This window comes from Crocodylus siamensis, chromosome 12 (genome assembly GCF_052110815.1).
Source record: "Crocodylus siamensis isolate JL-2025a chromosome 12, ASM5211081v1, whole genome shotgun sequence".
Lineage (NCBI taxonomy): Eukaryota > Metazoa > Chordata > Crocodylia > Crocodylidae > Crocodylus > Crocodylus siamensis.
This window is the reverse complement of record NC_143406.1, coordinates 50858168-50877029: the sequence shown is the minus strand read 5'-3', so window position 1 is coordinate 50877029 and position 18862 is coordinate 50858168. Positions and strand designations below refer to the sequence as shown.

The 18862-nt window shown below is 45.4% G+C and overlaps 1 protein-coding gene across 3 annotated transcripts in view; it reads right to left on the bottom strand.

Annotated features, from left to right (window-relative positions):
• The window catches only part of UNKL (unk like zinc finger), an 85962-nt gene that overhangs the window by 50890 nt on the left and 16210 nt on the right, over positions 1 to 18862 (bottom strand). For all 3 annotated transcript variants that reach the window (XM_090023306.1, XM_090023309.1, XM_090023308.1), the window contains 3 exons: positions 15922 to 16055; positions 3792 to 3927; positions 2810 to 2927 (listed from right to left, as the gene is read on the bottom strand). In XM_090023306.1, the coding sequence (XP_089879432.1) occupies positions 2810 to 2927; positions 3792 to 3927; positions 15922 to 16055 (388 nt within the window). The remainder of the gene's footprint in view (positions 1 to 2809; positions 2928 to 3791; positions 3928 to 15921; positions 16056 to 18862) is intronic.

Here is an 18862-nt window from a genome sequence, read left to right as displayed (position 1 = left end):
TTCTGGGAACTGGGGTTTTTTTTGCTTGCTTGTTTGAGGCTGCTTTTGAGGCCTAGGGACATTCTCTAATTCTTAAGGTCACACTAAAGGTTATGGAGACTGTTTCACTAGGTGTGCTGATGGCCCTGTTAGTTCTACAAAAATCTAGAGGATTCTGGCTAGAAGTTTTGCCTCTTCTACCCAGAATGTCATTTATCACAGATTTAGGATCAAGAAGCATTTTTTCTTCTAAGTCAGACTTCCCCTCAGAGGGGAGGGGAAGAGAAATCCTTCCTTTGTAATGTGGGTATGGTCCTTTTCCTAAAATCTTCTGAGCATTCATTAAAACATTCTCTCTGTTGTTGCAGTGCCCTTGTTGCCTCTACTTTACCCTATGGCATTTTATAGGGTGTTTCTGAATTTGTTCATTGTAAGTTGTAGGCAAGAGAATCAGGTGAAGATTTGCAGGGATTCCTTCACTTAACAAGAGCCTGCAACTGCAAGGGATTGGATTCAGTGGTCATGGAGGCCCCTTCCAGTCCTGTGCAAATGTTTGTCTAACTACACTTGAAAACTTCCAACCACAGGGATTTGTCAGTTCTGCTTCTTCAACATTTACCTTTTCCTTTCTGTGAGCCACAGAGTAAGCAGCAGTTACAGCTACTGGCTAAAATGTACTTCATATCTACAGCACTAGTCTCAAAGAGAGGGGCCTGCTGAGGGCACATAAGTATGCACTGTGCCAAACAGAGCACGTCGTGCCTTTCCACTAACCAAAAACTTCAGCGGACAGCAAGAGAACAGTATCTCTGATAATGGCACAGATTCTTACCACAGAGGTGGGCTTTTTATTTTGACCTAAATAATCTGTTCCAGTGCTCAGCCATCCTCATATTTAGAATGTTCTTCCTAATACGTAAACTAAATCTCTGTCTTGAAATTCAAGTCTGCTACTTCATATTCAATTGCCTTCTCCCGTGGACACAAAAATCACCATCCTCTTTATAACAACCCTTTTTGTATTTTCCATGATTATAATGAAATGTCACTCATACACACACACACACAATCAGTTGAACACAAAGTTTTGTAAATATATTTACAATTTTAAAGCAATTTGGAAGCCTACCAGTGCTTCAATCACTATAATAAAATAAATTCTAAATGTGTATACATTCTGGCATTTGATTTTGGTTGTTTTTTTAATCAAGGAAAATCAGACCTCCCCTTTGCCCACTTTGGTCACTTGGACACAAATCTGGCTACAGCTGTCCGCCCAGCTGCTTTGTGGCACTGAGCAGTCCTGATAGGCCGGGTCCCGGCCCATGCCATTGCCCTCACTCCCAAGCCACAGCCCCCCGGCCCTGCCAGTGCCCCACACTCCTACCCCACAGCCCCCTCGGCCTCCTAGCCCTGCCAGAGGGGGCCCCCAGCTGCCAGACCTTTGGGGCCAGGGACCCAAGTCTGCAGCTCCCAGCCCCTGCCAGCAGTATCTGAGTCCCAGCTGCTGCCCAAAGGAGGCAGCAGCTGCTGTGGCAGCAGAGTACAGTAGACCCCAGCTCTCCCTTCCCGACAGGCAGCATGGCTGGAGCGGAGTCCATGGGGCAGGGCCAGATGCAGGCTGGCAGCTATGAGCTCAGCGCTCCCTGCCCTGCTGCCCTCCCTGCCTCCACAGCTCAGCAGGCAGGACCCAGCCCAGCAGGGTAGAGCAAGGCTGGGCAGGGAAGCTCAGTGCCACTGCTGGGAGCCCTGCAGCACCATGGCAAGGCACCCTGTTCCTACCTGGCAGCAGCAGGGGGCACAAAACCATGCCACCACCCTCACTGCTGCTGGGCAGGCAGTGGGCACCTCTCCATGGTGGTATAGGGCTCCTGATGGTGGCACCAAGTTTTGCCACCCTGCCACACTGGGTCTTGACCACTGGGCTACAGGTACCCCCCGGTGGGAATGCATCAGGGCAGGGAGACCCAAGCCATAGCCACTAGCCCACATCCGCCCTGCCCAGTGCAAAAGTCTGAGGGGCACATGCCTCCTCCTGGGAGTGCAGGCAGTGGCAGAAAAGCCAGCCCCTGCTCCCACGCCCCCCATGGACAAAAAAGCCCACGGCTCTGTCCCACCCCCTGCCCCGGCCCTGCGGCTACACATTCCAGCCCCAGGCCCCAAGCCTCATGTACTGCCCTACCTGAACAGCAGCCCCAACCTCAGCCCTGCCCAACTCCCTCCTTCACTACAGGGGCCTCAATTCCTCCCCACCAACTTACTTGCAAGTAGCTGATCTCCACGCTGCCTGGCACATGCACATGGCACCCAATGCCTTCCTCCTGCTTCTCCCAGTCCCTTGCAGGCTGGAATTCTGCCACTTCCCCTGCAAGGGGAAACCTGCTGTTTCCCACATTTTTTCTCCTTTAAAGGAGAAAATCTGCATTTTACCACATTTTTGTGGCAAACAGAAGACCTGGATCCCTATTAATGACTACTCAAAATATTTGGGAGTACAGTGCTGAAAGCCTTACATAGCAGTAAGGTTTCCAACACTGCCTCTCACAACACTCTCATTAGTAAACTGAGGGTATTTAGTTTAGAAAAAGTACAGTAAGGGGGACACACAACTGACTGGATCATTACAAAGCCGCTAATGCTAGTTATTAAAAAAAAAAAAAAAAAAAAAAAAATCAATTTAAAATTGTTAATGCCTAAAGATTGCTGCGGCAGATGAAACAACTATTTTGATTTTGCATCTGATAAACCAGACTTGTCTTTTTTCATTATTAAGATAACACCCATTCATTTTTTACATAGTAAAAAAAACCCCAACAACTACAGTTCTTACTTCAGGATGGAACTGTTGCTCTGTCCGGGAATGGCAATATTGACAGCTATCCCCACTTTCACACTTAGAAGGTTCACCCCACTCGTCTGCATGTTTTACACTGGGGCAAGGAGTAGACCTAGAAAAAAAGCAAAATTCAAAAAATGCACCTGTACCCACTCCTCAGAAGCAGACTCAAATACAATTCCATGAAGCCTCAAGCAAAGTGAAGCCTACAGTTGCAGACCCAATTTTTGGGAGCCTTTTAGACAAATGCAGTATTGTGATATAATGATGATCAGTTCATTGCAATATTCTGTTCTCTTCTATGGCTATTCACAGTCAAGAGATGGCTAGGCTAGTACCACTGATTCTGTCCTGCTGTACTGAGGGAACAGAAACTAAGAAAAACTACATTATGAGGCCACTAATTCATATTAAAAGTAAAATTTAATAAGGGTATTTTTGAAAGTATGAGCTGAGGAAGGCAAGGTTCTTTGAGTGGATGTGATCTCTTTTATTAGACCAACTGAATAGCTGGCAAAAAAGTTCTCAGCAAGCTTTCAGGGCCAGGGACCCTTCTTCAGGCATAGGGAATCTCTGCTGGTCTGGGCTGAGGAAGGCAAGTCAGTAGCAGGAGTAACTGTCTAGGATACAGCTAAAAATTATCACCGGCCTCTCTGTTAACAGTGAGTAAAAGGAAGAGTAACCAAGATTTTGAAGTGTAGCTAAGAGATGCAGAAGCAACTTTACTTATTCTCAGGGAAGACAGGCATGTTGGATGTTTTTAATTATTTTTCCCATTCATGGCAATTTAATCATTGTGAACAAAAGGCCTTTAAGGTTGCATAGGGCTACTACAAATATCTGATTTTCTGCAATTCATTTGCACTACTAGAGGAATCCTAAGAAATATGTTCCCCAGTAACTGTTCTACAGATCCCCTGAGGGACAGACACTCATAGCTAGGAAACTTCTCTATTCTTAGTATTTATTTTTGCACCTGTATTTGAATTTTCTGGGATTTCGTCTTCGGTCTCGGCTGTTGTGAAAATGTGGACACGCATAACCTTGGCGACAGAGTCTGGGAGGTTTGGTGCATTGTTCTGTCTTGTAGCCAGCTAAAACAAAATTAGTATCTGTAAACACAAACAAAGTTAAAACGAGTGAACATTGAATTTGCATGTATAGGAACTCTAGTGATTTTAGGTATAAAATATATTTTCTGTATTAAAATCATACTTGCATGCATTGCCATTCATAAACAATTGGGTCAAGATGCTGATTTTGTTGCAGCAATGAGGCATGATAGAAATTTTTAGCAATATTGTTGCAGCCATAAGAGGGATATGAGAGAAGATGAGATTTGCGAGGTGAGGTAGTATCTTTTATTGGACCACACTGTACAGCTGGGAAAGAGACAGCACATTTTCAACTTCAGGGCTACTCATCAGGTCTGGGAAAAAAGCAGTCACAATCTAAAAGTTAGAACGGGGTTGTCAAACACATGCCCCATGGGCCAGAGCTCTCCTCTAGAGCCCTACAACTGGGCCAAAACCAACCCTGTGCACCACAGGCAGCACTGGAAGTGGCACCATGAGTGCTGCACACCGCACAGGACATCAGTCCAGGCCATGTGCTACATGAGGCACTTGTGCTAGACTAACCTTTCACACTGGCTCTGGAGCTAGCATGGATTAGGCTATGCTGGAACTAGTGCACAGGCTGGTCTGGCAGGGCACCACACACATTGCATGCCCTGTGCTGGTCCTGAGTGGCACCTGCAGCACACACCGACCCCACTCCAGGATTTGCTCGGCACCGAGCCATCAAGGGGCACATGCTGAATCGAGCGTCCCACCGGACCAACCCTGTGCATTAGCACTGGTGCACACAGATGGCTGGGGCTAGACCAGACCCTGAGCTGTGTGGTGCCACATGCAGCTCCATGCACCGTGTGCAGTGAGCCCCAGTGTGGGGCCAACACCGCAGCATACAGGGCTGCACTGGCAGTGTGCAATGCATGGTGCACCCTGCTGGACCAACTTATGTACTGGCTCCAGGGAGACCACATTTAGCCTACAGACTGGTTCTGCGGCCTAGAGGAATCTGACACTTCTGATGCTAGTGATCTGAACAGCTTCTTGCTCCCAGGCCCAGCATCACAACACAGCAATACCATGACAATTCAGATTCTACACAGGCATTTCACAACAACTGAACTGTCTCATCCAATATTCTTTATGTCCTCACAGGTATTACATGGAAATATACATTACCAGGCACAATCCACAAAAACAGTAAAGGAGAAAAAACTCTATTACCAATGGAAAAAACATTTATATCAAAATAATCACATCATCTCTGATCTCACAGTCCTTGCCTTCAAAGGGAATTAACACAAAAACCCATGGACTTAACAGAAACATTGGTGTTATGGTGCGTTACAACTTGCCTCTCATCCCCGCTTTGCTAGCTTCTTTTTTGCTCTGCAGGTGATAGGTTCCCATTTCTGTCCAAGTGGTCAAATTCGTTAACATAAATAGGTTAAATTAACACAATGGTTCTAACTCGTATTTACCACGGACTGTGACTGTTTCTTTCCAGACAGGATGAAGTACACTTAAAACCCAGAAGCTTGTCTTTTCGCTCCCAGCTGGATTAAAGCTTTATCATTTTTATATTAAATAAGAACGTTGTCAAAATATGCACACAAAGCAGTAGCAGAACTCCAATAGGCCAAGAAATATCCAGAAATCCTAAGTATAAATATTTAACATTTTTTCTAAGATTATTTTCTGGAAACATGTCATTGTTTTTACTGAAATATGCATTATGAGGTTATGCATCCTCTCACAACTCCTCTTTAATGTGGCTTTGGTATTTCTTACTCCACTAAAACTGCTCTCCCTAAGATTTTATTGGAGAATAAAGTTCACTGGCCCTGCTCCATCTTCGTCATCTTTGATTGCTTTCTTTCTTTAATACAGGGGTGGGCAAAATACAGCCCACAGGCTTCATCCAGCCCACCAGGCACTTTCATCTGGCCGATGGTGCCCACCAACAAACTGTGCCCCACCCAGCCCTTCCACTCACAAGGGTGGGAGCGAGGCACCTATACCCACTCCCAACATACCCTATATAATGCCTCACTCCCACCCTCATGGACAGAAGGGTGAGCCCCACAAGACTAGGTGGGACTGCTGTTTCAGGCTTCCGTGTGACCTGCTCCCTGCCCCAGCAGCAGGTAGGGAAGTGGGGGTGCTGCGGGTGGGTGGGAGCAGAAAGCATGGCGGCTAGGGCTGGCACCAGTGTGGAGCCTGCACCCAAGGGGCAGCAGCAGCTCAGAGCTCAGCTGGGCAGTGTGTGGGTGAGAGAGAGGGTAGAGGGGTGTGGGACCCCCCCAATGGCACACAGTTCTGGCAGGCAGCAGAGGCAGCAGCAGCAGAGAAGGGGGCGCTTATGGTCAGCTCTGGGCAGCGCTGCACGTTGGGGTGAGGAGCACAGTCCCTGCCAGGCCATCTGTATTGCTGGTGATCCCCGAACTCAAGCAGCACAGGAGGGAAGCCCCAGGTGCTGGAGCTGGCTGGGGCAGGGAAGGCAGTCAGCTCCAGCGCGGGAGGCTTCCCTCCTGTGCCCAAGACTTCCCTCTAGCACCTGGAGCTTCCCTCCCCTGCCGCACAAGCGAGGGGAGCACCAGCGATACAAACTGCCTAGAGAGGGCTGTGCGCCTCACTGCAATGTGTGGCGATAGCCAGAGCCAGGCATCAGTACCCCCACTTACTTCTGCACCATGGGGAGTGTGTGCAGGGGTCCCCCCCATTGCTCCCTCACACTCCACAAATGCACCCCACTGCCCCCCTCTGATGTTGCCTGCATTGACTGCAAGAGGAATGTGTTCTAGAGCCACACAGCCACACCCCACAAAGGCAATCCCCCAACATACCCCATTCCACCTACACAGCCACACCCCCTCACAAACTCCCCCTACACCCTCCCACACCCCACCATACACACACTATAAGAGACTAAGAACTTATTTTTGAGTTATTATGCAATCACTTCTACATACAGTACACAAAACACAAATCATAACAACAATATTTGTTGTAATAAAATTCCAGTATGTCATAGTAGGTGTTTAACTTTTAGTGTATGATTGGTTTTTGCTGCCTCCAAGGTAACAACTCCCCCACCCCAAAAAGGAGTATTTCCATAGGGCAAGGGGAGGGACTTCTGGTGGCAAAAAGTCAGGGGTTAGGGGTGAGACTTCCAGTCTCAAGACGGCGACCATGGGGCAAGGGGAGGGGGCTACCCATATGGCCCTCCCTCAACAACCCATCAAACCTTGTTAAGCGACCCTCCACCCGAAATAATTGCCTGCCCTTGCTTTAATATGACCAACTATTCCAGGGGACGGCAATTATTTTGGGCGGAGGGCCGCTATGCAGGGGTTTCTGGTTGGGGTGGCGGGGCAGGCCTTACTGCTGGGTCCTGCCACCAGCTTCCTCTGGGTCCTACTGCCCCTGGCTCCTGTCATCTTTGACAGGCAGCTAGGAGCATACATATTGATTTTCTAAATATTTTAGGGGCCCTGTGGTATGGGTAGAATGGCCTGGCGGGCCAGATCCAGCCCTCGAGCCATATTTTACTCTCCCCTGAACTATTTCTTTCTTTGATTCTGTGCTCTCCCTTAATTCCCCTGACTTTGTCTTTACCTTGTATCTACCTCTTTCTTCATCGTCTTCATCTCCTTAGCATCTCTAAGCATTCTTAATCCTTCCTCTTCGGCAACATCTTTCTAAATATCCTTTAACAGTGATAAGGTGCAACTCACCTCCAGGGCTAGGGACAAAAGTTACACGTAAACCGGTATAAGTGATCAGAAGCTGGTTTAAACCTATACCAGAACAAAAGTTCAGTGCAAATAAACCAGTTTCAAAATGGCCAAAACTGATTTAAGGTAAATCAGGTTGAATGTAGTATCAGACTTAACTGATTTGGGTCAAACCGGTTTGTCCAACTTCTGTCCCAAACTCCTTCCTTGTTTAAGTTAAACCAGAGTCCTACAGCATCCCAGCATGATTTGCAGCCCTGGGCTGGGCTCTCTGGTCCAGAGAGCAGGGCTGGCCCTGCCCCTCTGCCCTCTAGCCCCAGTAGGCACAGAGGAGTGGCCAGACACATCCCAGCATGGTCCCGCTAAGGCAAAGTGGGTGAGGAAGGGGTTAATTCTTCCCTCCTCCTCCTCCTCCCTCCCTCACCATAGCTGTGGGCTGCCTGTCTACAGGTGAGGGGGAGGCTACCCCCCAGCTGTAGTCCCCAGAAGTAGAATGGACAGAGGGAAGAATCAACCCTCTCCCTGCTCCCTTCACCTTAATAGGGCCATGCCTCCTGCCCCTGCCACTGGAGCAGTGAGCGGACCGGGAGGGGGAGCAGCCTCTGTCAGGGTTCCCAAGAGAGGGTTTATTCCCCACTCCCTTCCCTGTCCCACCGGCAGGGACCACAGCCATCCCAGCATGGCCCTGTTAAGGCTAAAGGGGCAGGGAGGGGGTTAATTCCAACCCCGTTCCCACCAGGGGACTGCAACCACGGCAGGACAGCTCCCCTTCCCCCCCTGCCATGGGGCAGAAAGGGGGGCTCTATGCAGTGCTGGGGGGGAGGAGGACTCTTCCCCCTCCCCACCATGGGATAGGGAAGGGGGCTCTGTGCGGCTTTCACTGAGCTGCAGCCGCTGAGGAGGGCCCCAACTCCACAGCCTGCGCTGGCCCAAGGCAGCTGCCCAGTCGGGTTGGGCATGGCCATGGAGACAGAACCATCCTCAGCGGCTACAGTTCAGTGACAGCCGCTCTCCACACCCAAGCTGAGTTGGCCAACCCAGGCAGCATCTTCTCCCCCACTGTGGGGGTCAGGCTATGCCCCTGAATGGCCACACTATCCCTCTTCCCCTACCCTCTGAACCCTGCAGGCCAAAGGGGTGGGTGGTGTTTAAACTTCTCCTCAGTCACACTCCGGCCTACTGGGGCCTGGCCAAGCTCCCACTTCAGCTCAGCTTCCCTGTGGAAGGGAAGGGATGGGACAGCTAGCCCCTGACCAGGCTTCTGGCCTGAGCCACAGGAAGCATGTGCCTGCATTTCTGAAATGAAAAGTGGATGTCTGTCCACTTGCAAATTGGTTTAATCTCTTTGGGTTAGAGTAACCTGTAAAGACTGAATCCATTCAGGCTTGGGCTTTCTGAATGTCTGTCCCTTGCCCAAGTCTACTTCTTTGCAGAGTTTGTTTCCTTTCCAATACTGTCTACACAGCTTGCCATTGCAAAAATTGAGTTCTGTGCTTTTTTTTTTTTTTTAAAAGAAGCAATCACTTGTCTTTCCATGTTGGTGCTGACACTCTTCACATCATCTGCTACACTCAAGATCCAACTATGGGACAATTTTCATCTCCTCCCTCTTTCCTTTTCACTTACCAAGGAAGCTGACAAATAATTCTGTTTTCTTCTACGTCCTACCTAACTTCAGTAATTTCTCACTCGTTTTCCCTAATTCCAGTCCTATCTGCCTTTACTCCACTGAGAAGACAACAGCCAAAATAACTTTCTTCCCTCTCCACTTTGGTATCACTCTCCCCTTAAATCCAGCTTTGATTCCATTTATTCACTGTAGCGACGGTAAAAAACTCAAATACCAAGGACAACATTTCAATTTGCTTCTCATAACATTCCTTTTCACCTCCTATGGCTTGAGCCATTCTACTCTTCATCTCCCACTTTTTCACTGCATGCTTTTTAGTATACCTACATAGTACAACATACGCGACATCTCCCCTTTTAGAACCAAATACTTAAAACAAAACAAAAAAAAAATCCTTTTGACCCACAAATTCTGAACTACATCAGTACTAGTCCACACAGAGGTTATGCCTATAACTTAAGGTTATTCATGAATGTTTCCATTCTAAAGACTATTTTTACTTTCTTATGATATTCTTGGACTCCTGTTTTCAGCTGCAATTTTCCAAAATTATTTTTCTAACCTAAAATAAAATTGTTTTTTTGTTTGAGCAAAAATAGTTGCCACCTTCAAGTGCAAGAATGGAGTAGCCCCCTGTATAATACTTGTAATTTCTTTCAACTATGACCAATGTCTTAGAAAAAGGTGCAGATATACAACATGTCTTTTGCTCTTCATACAATGGTAACATCAAAAAATTACAGATTTCAAAACACCTCAAATAACCACTTTTACAAGTAAAAACAAACATGCCAGAACTAGCTATGTACATACATAGCTGCTGGTAGCGTCTAAAGTATAGAATAAGTCTTGCAGTGGCACTTATCAACTGTGTAAACAGAATAACCTGTTACATGACTTACAGCCATACCCCCTGGAACACAGATGTGATCTTCAGTGGTCTGGTGAAAATCCATTTAGAACTGGCTGAACTTCATGGATACATATACACTGGCTTTTGTTGTATATACACGACAGACGGTTTCCATGCTGCTCAGTTCATCCCCCAAACACACTTAACACTTTTTCAACATTCTACTGGATTTAAAAGCTATGTGCACAGGCAGCATGGAGAAAGAAGCTGTCTGAACTGAATACAAAAAGGCAAGTGCTGCATTTTGGATAGAAAGCAATTGCTCAGTTTTCAACATTTTCACTATTTAAAACATTTTTTACAAATTAAAAGATAGTTTTAAAAGTATAAATAGAGTCACAGAATCCACAGATATGGCTCTAAAATTAACTGTAAGCTATGTAGACACAGCATCCTGATTGCTCTGAAATCACGCTAGGGCATGTTCTTCACAAGCACTATAGCAGGGGTGTCTAACTTGCAGCACAAGTGCCCCAAATGGCACCGGCAGCCTCTGCATGGTAGATGGGGCCGGAAATAACAAGCAGAATGCCAGATCAGGTAAGGAGCATAAGGCAGAAAGGAGAAAAGCAGCTTGGTCAGGGAGTATGGGACAGAGATGAGAAAGCAGAAAAGCAGATCAGGTAAGGGAAAGGGATCAGAGTGGCATGCAAGGATGGTAAGAGGCTAATTTGTGGCATGTCTGCCAAAAGGGGTGGCCCCCACTGCACTAGAGAGTCAAAGGTACGGCTACTCTGAATTTTTTTCCACTATTAGCTTGGACTGATTTGTTTGAAAAGCCCTAATATTATAAAGAAAGAATGAATCTTTTAGTCACACAGCAATAAATGCTGCATAGCATTAAACACTGTTTACCACCTTTTCACCACAAGATTTTCTATGAATGTGTTCAAAACCAATCAAAGCTAAGAATCAATTTTGTATTGGATGTGCTTTGATGGATACACAGAACAGTCATATTGGATAAGGACTAAGTCCACCTAAAGCTGAAAACAATTGTTAGCATAATAGAGACAGACAAAACATCTTAAACATAAAAAAAAATTAAAATGCTGCATTTGATGCAGATGTTTCTGGAGCAAGCATAAAATAAGGTATTTTTGGTTAGAATTCCTCTTGGTCAAGAGAGGATATGAAAGAAACATTAAAAAGTAAGCCTGAAACAAAATAGGAAAGAAGGAAATCCAATGGCAATGTATGCAGCTCAGCAAAAAGGATGTACAGAGAACTGATCGTGTAAACTAAAAGGTACAAGTGAACAAATGTGGGATCAAAAAACAAATGAAATTATTTAAACAACAGGAACAAAAAAGAATCCTAATATCAGCAGGAGTCTGATATTAGGGACTGTAAAATTAGCAATGGTGATGAAGAAATCAAGAAGTATTTGATAAGTAATTCTGTGTTATATTTGGAAAGAAACAAGATGATATATTGACATCTTTCAATGATAACACAATGTTTTCTATTCTTCAACAAACTAAGAAAGTATGTTGAAAACCAACAGTTAACCACTTTTAAATGTATAGGACTTGTTCCCCAAATGTTAAAAAGTTGTCCAGGGGGCACTTCAAACCATTTATACTGTTTGTTGTTGTTTGTTTGGGTTTTGGTGGGTTTTTTTGGTTTTTTTTGGGTGGGGGGGAGGAGGGTGGTTAATCTTGGAACAATGGAGATTATCAGAGTATTTGCCATCTATAGGGAGGTTTGCCTGACAAATCCTAGGGAAAATCTTGCAGAACTTAAACTGGGACATAGTCAGTGGAGAATTAAACTGCACTACTATAATCAGTGCCAACCAACCTAGTTTTAGGAGAAAAATATATCTTGGCTTACAAACGCAAGTATTTTTTAAATAAAATTACAAAATTTGAGAAAGGTAACTGTGCTGCACACCCCATGCCGAAATAAAACAACTGCCTTGTTTTGGGAAGAAGAAGGAAAAAAAAAAAAAAAAAAAAAGAATGAACTTTTAACCCCAGCCCCTGCCTTCAGGTGGGTTATTTAATGCCAGAGGCAGTAGAGGGCCAGGCATGCTCAGGTGTGGCCCCTGAACCCTGTGGTGTGCAAGACCACAAAGATTAGGTAGTGGGGCTAGGCACAGCTGCAGCCACCTGAGCCCATATGGGGTGCAAGACTCCAGAGAGTGAGAGTTGTGGACCAGGTACGCTAACGAGTGGCACCTGAGCCTACAGGGGTGTTCAACCCCAGGTGCCAGAGTAGGGGGTGAAATATGTGCCTCAGTGAAGGCAGAGGTGCAGAGTGGGAGTCCCTGCACAAGAGGAACAGTTGGGATGCCCTGGAGAGAGAGGCAAGTAGAGAGCGGTAGTTGGGAGGCCCTGAGAACACGGAGGCTACAGATAGGGCTGATTGGAGAGTGGCAGAGGAGAAGCCTTGAGAACAGGGGGTGAGTTAGGACCCCCTGATTGAGAGCAGCTGGGCGAGTGACCCAGCAAGAGCCTAGAGGAGTAAGACCAATGCTCTGCAAACTGCCCAGAGCTCACTCAGATGAGGGAGGTGGGGGATACCCAAAAGGCTGCATGCTTGCTGGCCAAGGAGTGATGGGAATCAAGCCCAGGGACCCCTCTGGAATAGGGCAGGGTGAGTATGGCTCCAGGGAAAGGAGGGGTGGTATGAACGAGGCCCAGGAAGGGCAGTATGAAAGAGACTGGATGCGAGCCGCTGGAGCGAGAGGCCTCAGTGAGAGAAAGGCGGTAGACTTGTGGCCTGTAATAGGACAGAATGCAAGAGGCCTAATGTGCTGAGTTAGGCCCATACTCAGGCCAGAGCAGAGCACAGCTATTAGAAACATCTGCAAGGCATGGGACACATTAAGGGTGGTAGGAGCATGTGCTTTTGGCCCTTAGACAACAGGGCCCTGGAATGTCAGCCTCCCACCAAATTATCAACTAATTACTTAACAGCAAGGTGTGGCAGGTGAGAGAAGTAGGTGGCATGCCCAGAGGCAGTGGGAGACCAGCACTGTGGCTGGTTGGGGACCTCCCACTCTGTCACACAGCCACACTAAAGACTGAACTCCAGCCCTTCTTTCATGCTGTTGATGGGGAAAGAAGGGACAAGCAACAGTCATTACACCATTCCTATACTTCTATTCCTGCACAGAAAAATCAGCTTCTCTGTTTAATACACACACCCCAACTCTGGAGTGCTAAACTGAGGAAGTAGCAGGGGGGTGCACAAAGTATGCGTTATGATACCATAATGGAAAAAATATTACTATATAAAATAGTCTGTGTTATGCTTATATTAAATGCATTACACTCATGTGTTAGCTCATATTAAACTCAATAGAGTGATCTCAAAAACTAGTTGCAAGGAAACACTGTTGTGAGAGATGCATATGTACTGAATGTGCACATGAGAATTGAAGCATACTTTTTTGCTGAAACTGCTGATGACCATTAATGCATAACTTTACCCTATTTTCACAATATATTCCCTGCTGACCAGCCTGGCAGCACTCTAACGAGAGGTGCACCAATATATCAGCCATATCAGATCAGCACTGATAAAAGGAAAGTTATCATTATTGGCCATCAGCTTTTTTGGCCAGAGTAGCAGTAATGTCACCAATAAATATATGTCCAGGGGCCCTGGATGCTGCGTGCATGCACGCAGCCACAACATGCACATGGCCAGGAATACAGTTGGACAGCATGGAAAGCAGCTCCTTGCAGGTAAGTCTGTGAAGAGGAAGGAAAATAGGAGGGGAAAAGGGCATGTTGGGGGGGGGGGAAGCTTGAGGGCCCCCCACCCACATGCAGGGGTTGGGGGTGCTGCCCAGCCAGGGCAGTGAATGGGACCCTGGGATCAGGGAGCAGGACAGAGCTGCAGGCAGCTTTTCCAGGGGGTATGCAGAGGGGAGGAAGCTGCATGCACCCCCCCCATGGGAGGTATGAGGGGGGCAGGAAACCCCCTCCCCCAGATGTGTGTGCAGGGAAGAGGCAAGCTGCCTGCTGTAGCCTCAGGGCTCTCCGCTTTGCTCTTAAAAGCATCCCCACGCTTAAAAATGGTGGTGGAGGCACTTAAAAAAAGTTGAATGAACTTTAGTTCAAGTGCCAAGATGCTGATGGCCTGGATGAGCCACCTGCGGCTCCATCCTGTTCCCCATCCCAGCCCCAGGGGCCCATTCACTGCCCTGGCTGGCCAGCACCGCCAGCCCCAGCCCCACTCCCTCCCTCACTGTGGGGGCCTCAGTCTGCCCCCCTGCTTCCTCCGCCCCAATGCCCCCTCCCCTCCACAGAGTTACCTGCAGGGAGCTGCTCTCCACACTGCCTAGCCGCACTCCTGTAAATCGGTTTTTCAGATCAGTATTGGCTGATAAGCCTGGTAAATAATTGGCTACTGGTACTGACCAAGAAAATCCTTATCTGTGCACCCCTAACTCTAACCCACACTTGTGGCTGAAATCATTTTATTTCTGAATGGATATGGGGAAAAACAACTGTCACGGGGGCTGTCTAGTGGAGATATGCAGAAATATGTTCTTTCTCCAATGCTATTCAATATCTTTATAAATTATTAGAAAGAAATATTAAATTGATTACTGGTAAATGATTACTAAACACAAAGAGTAATAGAGTGGTAAGTAATGATGACAAATCTGTTATTCAGACCAATGTATGTCACCTAGTAAGATGCATGGGTCCGGTACAGCTCACCAAGTAATATGTTTTTAAATGGCCAAAAGCAAGGTTTATCTGTGCTAGAAATTAAGCATGTGGGTCCTACAAAATGGAGGATTATATCCTGGAATGAAGTGTCACTGAGGAGAACTTTGGGGAGACGAAGGATAACCACCTGAATATGATCTCCCATTGTAGCACTTCATCTTCTGGCCTTATAAAGCCCTCTTAGCTTTATAGTAAATTTAGGTAAACCCTGATCATGTCCTCCTCTTTCTCTTAGTTAAACTCGATATGCCAAGTGATGTTAGTCTCTTTCCTTATGGTAAATTTTCAAAACTTAAAATCATTTTTGTAACCGTTTCCTGAAACTTTCCAGAATTTTTACTTCCATTTTGAAGTGAGTTCATTAGAACTAAATACAGTCTCTCAACAGTGGTCTTACCAGTGCCCAAGACAGAATTACCATCATCTCTTTTATTCTTACTCGATAGTCCCCTTATAGAAAACTTGATAGACAAAGGAGTGCCTTTTATTTCCTGGATGCTCATTGTCCATTTTCCAGCTTCTTTTTATAGCCCTTATACTGAAGAGGAATGTGTGTGGAAGGAAGGGAGGGAAGAAAGGAAAAACAAATTAAAATGCATAGTAGTTCCCCTATTCTGGAGAAAGCAGAAGATAAGTGGAGTCTCCAACTTGAGTAGCCTAAGTGAAAGCCTGAAACGGGTCACATTTCATTATTTGTTTGGTTTTGTTAGTCAAGCTAAGCAAGAGACTAGTGTTCTTAACCAGCTGATTAAAGAGTTAAAACCCCAAGAATTAGGTCACATCAATATTGCATGACATAAGAGTTTTTGCACCACCTCTAAATCAGAAACATATTTATCAATTGACCAAACAGCAGCATTATTAATCAAACAAAGAAACTTTTGGTTTAACTGTTTGACTTTTTCCTCTAATGAATATTTATTAAGTATCTATTTATATATAGCCATTCTTTTAACCACACACTTAAATTTCCTAAATAGAAAATAAAGGCGTCTTATTTACAGAAACAGGGCTGAAAGGACAAATCCACATGAGCATGTGTGCACACACAGACATTACCCTGCCACCTTGGGTCCTCGCTGAGAATCTTCTCAATCATTGCTTGACTAGCTAGAATTCCCGGCTGTAAGTCAGGAATGCCTTCTCCACCTCCAAGCTGTCCATTCTGCAAGGCTTCCTGTGCTTGCAGTTCCCTGAAATGAAGAACAAAATATATCTTACCCCACTGCATAAATTAATGAAACCTATGCACTGTAGGTGAAATTCTGGTGTCATGGAAAGTAATTCCTAATTCATGCTAACTAAAGAATAATGATGGGTGGTAGTACAGGAATGAGCATCATACAGAAAGAAACAAGACTGATACTGGGTACACTTACAGCTAACACCTTCATTTGGTAGAAGTGGAATGTCAACTGCATATTAAAAGAAATTTTCAAATGAAATAAAATTGGAAGATGCTGCAAATGCCAAAACTGAAGAAAAAGGATTAAAAGTTTTTAGATTAATGACAGAAACAAGTTACTTACCTTACAGTAGCTTCTGTTCTCAGAGCTATGTTGCCCACACAGACTCTGTTTTTGATGTGCATGTCCCCCATAGTCATAAGATCAAATTCTTTTTGAATAGCTGTATTCATTGTGACCATGCCTGCTTCCCTCAGACCCTCCAGGTGCAGCATAAGGGATGGGGTGGCTGCAACCACCACTCAGCTCTTTTGCCAGTACAGAACCCCAGAACAGAGTCTTAGATGGAGAGAAGCTCTGGAATCTGTGTGAATTATACAACTCAAAGAACCACAGTTGCCGTAAAGTATGGAACACATCTTTCTTCTTTAACTATTTTCCCATGTAGACTCCATTCCTGCTGACAAACCAGCAGGGATCTCAGGATGTCACTTCTTGAAAGACCTAAGTTCCCCTTTTGTGCTCCTTTGGGAAGTTCTCCAACCACTTCCTTCTGGACTCCCCTTGTACTACCCCATATGGAGAAAGGGACTAGGAGGAGAACCCTTGGTATTCTGTGAGGAGGATAAAAGAGAAAGATTAAACTTCTTCCACTGGAGGTACAGATCTTTCCTGGAGTCAGGTGCACATCATATTGGATCCAGGAGTTTAGACTGGTGGATTTCTTGAGATCACAGCTTTTCAATAATCAAGAGGGAAAGCCCAGTAACTGCCCTATGGAAAGGCTGGGTGGTATCGTAAATGGTCAGTTTGCAAGAATGTCCAGTGTCAGGACATATATTGCCAAGGAAGGAGTACTTGGAGCCTTGATAACGTGGTGAAGATGCCGAACATTTCTTTGAGAGACACTCAAGCCTTTTTCAAATGCAGGAACCCACCTGTGCTGGCTTGCTTTTCAGTGTCAAATCCTCTAGAAGAAACTCTGAGGCAAAAATCTAAGAACATGCCTAAGGATAGTGGCCAACATCTAGACCTTTGGCTATGGTGTTTCTTTCTTCACATTTGAGGATACCAAGGCAATAGAAAAGTGAAATGTATGGCAATTAACCCTGGGGCTAGAGGAACCACAGTTGACTGGTGTTGAGGTAGGTTGATCTTCCCTGGACTTCTTGGAGATGGAAGCTGCAGACTGTATAGACATCATCAGCAAGAACAGCTTCAGATTTCCTTTTCCTGGAGGCCCTTCTGGAGGATGAATGGCACACAGAATAGTCATCTGGAACATGGTCTCTCCCAGGGACATCAAACTGTGAATGAACTTTGTTGATCACTATGGCAGAACCACATAATGGACAGTGTTTGAATTCAAGACACATGGAGTCTGCCATGATGACAGAGGTACCCCCTGAAGAGGAAAGGGTAGTCAGGACTAGAGCTCATGCAAATTCACTCTTCTTTTCTGCAATGCATGTGGGAGTGTTTTACACAATAAGGAAATCTAAAGCTACATACTGAAATAAAAAAGATTGGAGTCCCATAAGCAGGAAAGCTACATCACTATGTCACAGAAATGCAGACACTGCTGGTGTTCCATCTTGCTCCACACAAAGTAAGAAGGAAGCAACTAGTCATTGCAATCTCCTGCCCCTTGCACATTTGGTTACATTATCCTAGAGGAAGTGAGGGGACTAGGCATGGCCATGACAGATATTGCTATTCAGAGTCCAATCACACATTGCATGCATATCAAGCCTGGAATCTGTGTGAACAAGCACTAGAAGAACATTAGTTCCTCCTGTTCTCAAAAATCAGGTCAGATTCTCATGAAGTGCAAATAGAGGAAAGACAACATAAGTCTTTACTAACAATTTATTATTATAACTGCAGCAGGAGGAAACTATTTGGTCCTAAGTGTCATCCTGGTGCCTTTGTTCTAATAATGCAGTAAACAAGCGTCCCCCGCTTCACATCTGTTATTTGTAAATTGACTTTCTTTGGCAATGAATGTGAATTTGTGGGAAGATAAACTGAGGGTTTGATTCAGCAGAAAATTCATAAACATTGTATACAATAATTTGGGGTGAAGATGTCCTTATCTGCCCAAATCTTGTAAAATCTAGGAGTTTCCAATTACTTACTTGTACAAAACCTGGCATAATAATATCCTGACTTCAGCTGAAACCTCTAGGGATTATTTCAATAAACAACATCACGATAACGGAAGACTTTATAAGGTGGGTCATAATGAAAGTCTGGAGCTTGCTGATTTTATGCTATCAATCTCATCACAAGGATCACAGACAACAGAACTAATTATCCCCATCTCAAAAGGAGATTGTTTTAAGAGTTTTACTAGGACAAGATGAAGATCCTACAAACTTATGCCAGTTCCCAGAGAGTGAAATTTCAAACTTTTTTTTTGGATTGTAGAGTGTGCAAATGTTGTGCTGGAATGATGCTACAGTTGAAAAACAAACTGTAATGAAACACTGTCTTGAGAAATCTGGACTCTGCATTTTCAGATGCCTGAGACTGCTGGTGACACTGACAGACTTATTTAAAAGTTCAGATGCCCAACTTCCATAGAAGTAAAT